This window comes from Chenopodium album, chromosome 3 (genome assembly GCF_948465745.1).
Source record: "Chenopodium album chromosome 3, dcCheAlbu1.1, whole genome shotgun sequence".
Lineage (NCBI taxonomy): Eukaryota > Viridiplantae > Streptophyta > Magnoliopsida > Caryophyllales > Amaranthaceae > Chenopodium > Chenopodium album.
Genome location: NC_137836.1, coordinates 3,465,805 through 3,475,441, shown reverse-complemented (window position 1 = coordinate 3,475,441; position 9,637 = coordinate 3,465,805). Strand labels below are relative to the sequence as shown.

The 9,637-nt window shown below is 32.8% G+C and overlaps 1 protein-coding gene across 1 annotated transcript; it reads left to right on the top strand.

Annotated features, from left to right (window-relative positions):
* Positions 1-7,537: 7,537 nt before the first annotated feature.
* Positions 7,538-8,496, top strand: LOC145610503 (NDR1/HIN1-like protein 3). The gene has a single exon (XM_081665833.1). The coding sequence runs from the start codon at positions 7,620-7,622 to the stop codon at positions 8,325-8,327; it is 708 nt and encodes a 235-aa protein (XP_081521959.1). The 5' UTR covers positions 7,538-7,619; the 3' UTR covers positions 8,328-8,496.
* The last annotated feature ends 1,141 nt before the right edge of the window (positions 8,497-9,637 follow it).

Genomic DNA, 9,637 nt, shown 5'->3' with positions numbered 1-9,637 from the left:
ATGTAGGAAGAACTGAAGAGTGAAGAAGCAATGGATGTAGGAAGAATAGAGAAGGAATTCAAGGAAGAAGAAGGAAGGAAGAGAGAGAGAGGCCGGAAGAGAGGAAGAGAGAGAGAACGACGGAGCTTAAGTTTCTGGAAACCCTAAGTTTATTTCAAAACAAAAGGGTATATGGGCTGGGTTGTAGCCTTGTAGCGTTTTCTTTTTTAAAAAAATTTTAATTTATTATTATCGGGTATTTGGGTACCCGATAATGAAGATTTCCGCCCCATGTCCCGACCCAGATAGAAGGGAATTTAACCGGGTCAGGTACCCGTCCTGAAAAAATAGATTTTTCTCCTAAATTTCCCGTCGGGTATTTACCGGGTCATCGGAAAATCGGGTTGGGACAATCCGGTCGGGTATTTTTGAACACCCCTAATGACCTTCAACCCTAATCTCACTCTGATTTGGGTTTTTTTTGCTTTAAAAAAATATTGCAATAGTTTGATTAAAAATGGAGACATTTTTAGTTAAAGTGTTACACCTTTTATGAAACCGGTGAAGTAAAATGTTTATAATATTGATTTATATTTCAAGCTTGAACGACTCCAAAATAAAGAATAAGAATCTACCACACACTCCACACTTCCACTTTATAACGAATTATAAGATCAATTCGTGGAAAGAGTAGTAGACAAGTAAATTATCACAAACAATAATTACAAAAACACTTGTCTTTTATTTTAATATTTAATTATATAAATTTAGTTTAGTACATTAATCTTGATAATAAGTTAGGGCCTAATTAAGATAATGACAATGTAACTTTTTTAACTTTTCTTTTTTTTTTTTAATTTCTTTTCTTTTCTTTTCCAATAATGATGGTAATAATAATGATATCTGTACTCCAAAAGAGTGGAAAACCCACTTTACCGTTGCATACTCAATCAATTACCCCCTTTCACACTTCTAAAAAGAAACCTCCAAACCCCAAAACCCAAAAAAAACACACATACACAACCAACCAAACCAAAAACATGAGTGGCTTTAGCAAGCTTGGCATCATACTCACTTCAGTCTTTTCCATCCTTTTTCTCTCCCTCTTAGCCGAGCTCATCTACCTCATTTGGCGTCGCCGTCAACAAGCTCGTCGCAATACTAGCCGCATCGAGCCCGCTTGCGGACCCACATCAACGCCGTCACCAACCTCCACATCACACGCTGAACTATTCAAGTTAGACGGTATTTACGGCGCTCCTTCCAGGGTTCTCTTTACCATCAAGGAAGAAGAGCGTGAAGAAGTTGAAACTGAACTTGCTTCTGTTTTAGGAGATAATAATGGGAAATTTGGAATCAGTTTGAGTCAACATTTTGGTAATTTTCAGCTTCCTGTTGGTGATGATGCGCCTGAGGTAATTATTATGGTGGGTGAAAATGATGATTTCGATGTCGAACCGGATTTCTTGACTCCTTGTACTTCTCCGCCTTACTTTACTCCCTCGCCTTCTCCGACGAGGGAGGACTTTAGATAGGTGATCACTAACACTGCGTGTAATTGTGATCGGGAGTTGAGATTTGAACATGTAACCTTTTCGTGCCATAAATTAATTTTGTAGGGAAAATAGATTATCTAGTTGGGTATTAGTTGGAGATTGTATAGTAAAGTATTAGTTGTACTATTTAGGTATGCTTTAATTTTTCGTAATTACTAAAGAAAATGTTGGAAAACAAGAATTTCTATATGCTTTCCTTGTTCATTTTTTCTATTGTTAATAGTGTAGTATTATTTATTTTAATTTCTCAACCTTCAATTCAATATTTCAATCTAACATGAGATTGTTCATAAACTGAGTACGAGTAGTTCACTAAATTAGTTGTACCCCTGAAAACTCAATTATTACTCAAAACATTGTCATATTTGATATTTGTCTACTTAGCAGTTAGTACCATCACTACTATGTCTATACCTGCATATCCACCCATACGTGCCGTACGAGTCGAGACGTGTGTGATGTGTGCGAGGCTTGTGAATTATACCGCGAAGCCTCGATAAAAATTACTAGTTCTATTTGCTTCAGGTGCCACAATGTAAACTCTAATTAATTACATTAGGCCATATGCTAATTCATGACATCTTTCAAATTAGATAAGGTTTAATAATTGAAGAAATTCCTTATTAAGCCAATTATAACTATTGACATCTTTAACCGTCGACAAAAATATGTAAAACAATACATAATACATTGAAATTCCTAACAACTGTTTACATATCCACATTTCCTTTTAAAAAAAAAAAAAAAAAAAAAAAAAAAAAAAAAAAAAAAAAAAAAAAAAAAAAAAAAAATCTGTATAAATATAAAATGCGGTCAAAATTAAAAACCGTGTCATTGATGTACTACTCCATACCAGTACTATTTACAAGTCTACTATGTGGGATGAGATTTTATTTCATATAAGAAATTACATAGTTGTAAGTAATAGAAATATATGTGTAGCTAGTGGCTAGTGAATCTTTGACATAGAAAAGTAGTTGAAGATACATTAATTGACTTCAAGTCTTCAATGTAGAAGGGGTTAGAAAAAAAATGTATGATTTGGATGTGTTGTTGTTGGAAGCTAGCTATGTTTTTATGTGAGACATTGATGGTAAATGCGTCAATTTCTGGTACACCAACATTTAAGTTTAGGTTGTAAATAAGACAATGACATTATTCATTTTTATTTTGTTATCTTATACTCCGTACTACTTGGAAATAAAAAGATACAGAGTACTGACTACTGAGTACAATATATATTTTTTTTCTTTCTGGTGATTTGATACTCAGTACTCCGTAAACTTTACTCTTTTTTTTTTTTCATTATTACCTTCTTTTTTACGAATAAAATTATTAAACGGAGTAGATTATGAAGAAAAATTATAAATTGACTCATTAACACGAATGTTAATTGGATACATCAAACTAACTAACTCTGGGTACATCGTGTATGTAATAAATACAAGTATAATTTGTATATTATGGAGACATAAATATTAAGGGGCAGTGATAAAATAGTATTTAATACAGCTTATTGTGTTGGCTTATGAAGGTTACCTGAAAAGTAGACTAGGCGTGCTATGTTACACACTCTGTTTTTGTTACAAAGAATGGTTTCGGCTCAATTATGATCTGCACAAGCGTGCTAGTTTTCTTTGCTTTTGTCCAATACTCCAATATATATACTACGTATATATTTTTTTTTATTATAAATAGTCTTGTAAGAATTGGGGATCAATTGATCAAATACGCGGGCCAGCCATAACCAAAGAGCCCAATATTGTAGATGTTTATATTCAATTAGTGGGCCAGCCATAAACAAAAAGCCCAATATTATAAATCTATATATCCAATTAGTGGGCCACCCATAACCAAAGAGCCCAATATTATAAATCTTTGTATACAGTTAGTGGGCCTGCCCATATCATAAGAGCCCATAAGGCCCACGGACTATAAACATGCAGATTGTGCAAACAAAGGTTTAAATTTCAACTTGTAGTAGTTGTAGGCTTCTAGGACTTTGTTGAAAAAAGGCTTAAAAGCCTTGTTAAAGGTGGTAATCGGAATAGTTTTACTTGTACTTCGTATATCTGAATTTGATGGTTATAATATGTGATTATGTTATATTTACTTATATTCTTATATTTACTTAAATGAGGTAAGCATATATGGAGTTATATAGACTAATGTGCGGAGTATTTACTGAAAATAAATTGTTTAGACTTGAGATCAAATTCTATTAAGCAATACATCTCATAAATACTCCGTATCAAGGAAACATAATAGATTTTTTCTTCTATTGCTCCACAAGTTTTGCTTAAAATTTCTTCTTTATTAAGGCTTATTATATCATGCCCTTGGCAGAGATCTCCAATTCAGATTATTTAGTCAACTAAGTTTGAACTTTATACTTAAATAATAAACATAAATTATATTGATTATTTGACTTAAAGCCAAGCCAATGTATTGAATTGAATGGCAGCCAAGGCTAAGTCTTGGTAGAATAGTAGAAGATACCTGGAAATATCATATCATATACTAGTAGTAAATAACTAAATATAATATATTATGCTTCACATTGAAGGAAATTTCAACATCACTAAGCATATAATAAGCAACCGTGTGAATTTGTCTTGTAATTCCATGATTAGGTTGAGTAGTTCCATGTAAACTCGTAACATAAAGGAATAAATTCAAGAGGCATATCTACCAAATTAACTCCACATGAACTCATCTAGAAAGTATATATTCATGTAATTGGATGCACCGTTTACTTAATTAACAGATGATTATTAAGGAAATTGTGTATACAATGGAAAAACAATAAAAATCGCATTCATCACCCTTCTGACTAACTAGTTTTACTAGTCCTTTTTGCTTGAGTCATCAATCATGATGAACAATTGATGTTCATAGAAATTCATTATACTCCAAAAATAGAAAGGCACTATAGATTATCAATTGTTTAGACTCGAGATTAAAATTTTATTATAACACTGTAGTTTTTTTTAAGGGAAATTATCAATGGTACACCCAAGGTTCGGGCTTTTATCAATGGTACACCAACTTAGTTTTTGTTTATCAACGGTACACCCAAGGTTTAATACACTCATCTACAGTAACCCTAACGATAATTAAACGTTAATTAAAGGTTAATTTTAGGTTAATACACTTAAAATGAAATGACTAATTTGCCCCCTACTCCAAATACATTAAATCGCTCCTTTCAAACCTCAACTAACTATATTAAAAACTCCTAAGTCAGAAGATCGTTCTCTTCTTCTTCCTTCTCACTCTCTCCCCTGTTTCTACTGTTGTGAGGTTCCATAATCGACGGGCGAATTGAACAAAATTCTAGCAAATTCTGCACTTCATTGTTGATCGCTTAAGGTAAGTTTTCATCTGAGTCTTTGATTTTCTGACTTTCGCTTAGTTTTGGTAGTATATGATTTTTTTTTGTTTAAATTGGTTTCCATGTACAATTGTTAGCGAATTATGGTTTAAAATATGGACAATGTGCCTGTGATTATTATTTGTTACTTTACTGTTGTATTTTTTGCACAAATAATTCGAATTGGGTGTGTTTGAGTAGATATATGTATGTGTTGTGTGTGAAAAAGGGAAAATCAGAAAGGAGGGAAACTATATATAGAGGAAGAGGGGGTGGGTAGGGTAGAGTACATAAAGGAGGGAAAATGAAGAGGGAAAAAAAGGGAGGGAATTTTTTAAGTTAAAAAATTCGAATTAAACCCCAACTTAACCTTTACTTAACGTTTGTTTAACGTTAAGTGTATAGTTGATAATCGTGTGAAACCTTGGGTGTACCGTTGATAAACAAAAACTAAGTTGGTTTACCATTGATAAAAGCCCGAACCTTGGGTGTACCATTGATAATTACCCTTTTTTTAATCTCAATAAACTAACATTAGATAAGAATATCATAAATAATTAACTCCTAATTTCTTTCTCTTATAAAGTATTCATTTCAGTTTAGTTCAGTTCAATTCAGTTCAGTTCAGTTCAGTTCAGCTCATTTCAGTTCAGTTCAGTTCAGCTGAGTTCAGTCAATGAGAACATGCCCTCTACCTTATATATATATATATAAAACGGAGGGAGTATTTCTAAAGAATATATCCAATAAAAACAACAATGACTTATCAAAAGGTTTTGTGTGAGGCCGAACTCACGTGAGACCGGGCTCAATAACAAAAGTCCAACAAAAAGGCGCGGGCTAACTAAACCCGATTGCGAGGCCCGCAACACCAAATACATGACAATAATATTATAATACCGGACAATAATAATCTAATACATGACAGTAATATTTTAATATCTGACAATAATATTCTAATACATGACAGTAATATTCTAATACCTGACAGTAATATTCTTATACATGTCACTAATATTTTAATATCTGACAATAATATTTTAATACATGACACTAATATACTTATACCTGACAATAATATTCTTATACATGACACTAATATTTTAATATCTGACAATAATATTCTAATACATGACACTAATATACTTATGCCTGACAATCATATTCTTATCCATGACACTAATATTTTAATATCTGACAATAATATTCTAATACATGACACTAATATACTTATACCTTACAATAATATTCTTTTACATGACACTAATATTTTAAAATCTGATAATAATATTCTAAAACATGACACTAATATTCTAATATATTCTAATATTATTCTAATATCAAACCTTACAAGTTTACTATCGTGAAAACATTAAAAGTTTAATGTCTGACATCAAAAGTTTTATATTTGACATTATAAGTTTTATATCAAACATTAAAAGGTTAATATCTGACATTTAAATTTTAATATCAATAGCTTTATGCTTTAAGAGGAGAATTCTCCTTATTACTGTAGCAAACAAGAAATTCATAACAATAAGAACAAGCAATGATTTCATTATTTTCATTAGCAATAGGAACACAACGAACGTAACAATAGAAGGCAACAATTTCTTAAACGTCTAAGGAGGAGTCAGCCATTGAAGAGCTGAAGAGTTAGGCAAAGTTTGAAAGAAAAAAAAAAAAAAAAAAGAAACTTCGATTGATCGAAGAGAGTAACAATGAGAAGAGCACCTTTAATGGGGTAAATTTCAGAAATTTCGTATTAGGGTCGATGATGGAGGTGATGGGAATTGGGAAGAGTGTAAATATTGAGGGAGAGGTCGCCAGAGACAGGGGAGGAGAGCAGAGGAGTGGATAATTGAGGAGAGAGAAAGGGAAAGAAGAAAAACTAAAGAATGAAGATGGTGGACTCACCATGAGTCCGTTCTAGCCCAAAGTTTACCATGACCTATAAAGTGTTGATTCACTTGGTATGATTTTTGCTTCAGATCTTTAAAATCTAAAGTAGAAATCTTACCAAGTGAGGGTAATTAGAGTAAGGATTTTTTTGAAACTAGAGTAAAGATTTTTTAAATATCTCTTGAGATTGAGATCCGAATAAATCCTTACTATTTAATAATAATAATAATAATAATAATAATAATGATAATAATAATAATAAATAATGTAATCATATTTGGGATTTTATTATCAATCACAAATTCACTATGGATTTAGATAGGGTCAACTTTTTACATCTCATTCTATAAATTTTATAAGCTTAAAGCGGATTAACTTTATGAGCCATACCTATCAAATTGAGATATCATTTTTTTTTTTTTTTTTTCTCTCCAATAAAAAAAAAAAAGAAAAAAAAAATTTCCAATGAAGTAAGTGGGCCGACCCATAACGGTCCTGCAAAACTAAAACGACAATAACGCGTAAAACCATTATAGATTTAATCACGCCTCCGTTACTCGTATTTGTTAACCGTGTAACCTAAACACTCCCAATTTTCTTCACTTTCCCCTTTTTAATTCAAACTATCCATTCTCTATTTGACGGCTCAACGTCCACCCATTCCACTCCCTCAAATTCCCCTATAAATACACACACCCCCTCTCATCACCACTCCACCCAATTCCAATTCATTTTATTCCCCTCAACACCACCAAAAAAACACACATTATTATTCCACCAAAACTAGAGCGTACCTGTGCTAATAATCAATGTCGTATCAAAAACAACCCGAACTTAACGGGGCATACTATGGCCCCTCAATCCCACCCCCGCCTCGCTCCTACAATCGACCAGGCAAGCGAGGCGGCCGAAGCTGCGGGGGCTGCTGCTGTCTCTTCGACTGCCTCTGCGGTTGCGTCATGAGTTGCATCTGGTCCATCCTCTGCACCATCCTCGTTGTCGTCGGAATCCTCATCCTCCTCTTCTGGCTCATTGTCCGCCCTCACGAAGTCAAATTCCACGCCTCAGACGCCAAACTAACCGCCTTCAACTTCACCAACAACGACAACAATCTCAACTACAATCTCGACGTCAATTTCAGTGTTCGAAACCCAAATCGTCGAATCGGTGTTTACTACGACACAATCGAAGCCAATGCTATTTACGCAGGACAAAGATTCAGCACTGTTAATGGTCCAGTTTTTTACCAGGGTCATAAGAATACTACTGATTTTGGACCCTTGAATTTTAAGGGGCAGCATATTGTTGTTCTTGGAAGTGGTGATAAATCTGATTATGATAAACAGAGTAATGAAGGGGTTTATGAGATTCAATTGAAGATGCATTTAAGGGTTCGATTTAAACTTGGATTGTTTAAAACTGGTACTTGGAAGCCCAAGATTAAGTGTGATTTGAAGGTTCCTATTGAAGGTAAATCTGGGCAATTTGAGAGGACTAAATGCAGCTATGATCTTTGATTCTATTTTTTTAATTTTGTTCAGTTTGTGTTCTTAGATCTTGATTTTGGGATTATTTGATTTGTTTTAGGGATATTATGAATAAAAAAATATAGTACTTCGTATATTTTATGGATATATAAACTTGATTTTCATGTATATAAAGTCATAAATTTTCTGGTTTGATTAATTTTCTTGGGTTTTGCAATTTTGTTGCTTTAATTCATTGATTTTTTTAATTTTTTAATTATTATATTGTGAGTAACGGTCGAAATTCTTGTTCATAATTCATTAATTCATGGTTTCTTCTTTTTAGTGGGGCTAATTTGTCAGCTTTATTACGAAATTATGATTAGTGTTCAACAACCCGAGTAAAATTTTTAAATAAAGAGAAAAATAAGGGAGTAATTTAATCAAATTATACCCTTTAAACAAAGAATTACGAGGAATAAACTATGTACTTAAATGATTATCTTAATAATCAAGCAGAGGATATTGGTGATCTATATAGTTGACTTAATCAAAACGATGACTTAACCTTGAAAGAATGAAAGGGACTAGGAAGTTTCTCTGTCTAGATTTATGGATTTTTTTAATTAATCTTTGATTTTTATAATTGCTTAATGTATGCTGTGTTTATGGTATGTGACAAATATCTTTGAATCATTCAATTTACTCAACCTTGGAGTAGTCTTGTTTGGTTACGGCAACAGCGAGACAATTTCTCACTTAATGTGATTGTCTACTATATCATTGAGTCATTGGTTTAATGTTCAACCCCCCAAAACAAATAAATCTCCTAAAAAGGGCGAAAATAGTGTTTCACACTATAGTATTTTTTGATCAATTGACACGTTTACACACGTGTCTAAACAATAAAGCGTGAGAAAATTGCTTGATGGTGAGACACTAAATGTCGAGGTTCAACCGTTCAATAGCTCTCAAGCTATTGGAATCATGGAGAGTACCAAGCAAGGCTTGGCTTTGGAGTTTTATCAAGTGATGGGGTTGAGATCTTGTTAGGATTAGTAATGGAGTCATGGGGAGCTCTACAAGTCTAACAGATTAAGGGCCTGTTCTCATACGTTGAAATTTAGTTCAGTCTAGTTCATCAACTAATTTTCTTCTCTTATAAAATATTCATTTCATTAGTTCAGTCTAGTTCATCAACTAATTTTCTTCTCTTATAAAATATTCATTTCAGCTCACCTCAATAATGAGAACAAGACCTAAGAGCACTCACATCACTGAGCATTTTTTTGCTCATGAGCAAAAGTGGTGAGCAAATTTGATAGAAATGGTACTACATCAATGAGGAAAATGAAAAATGC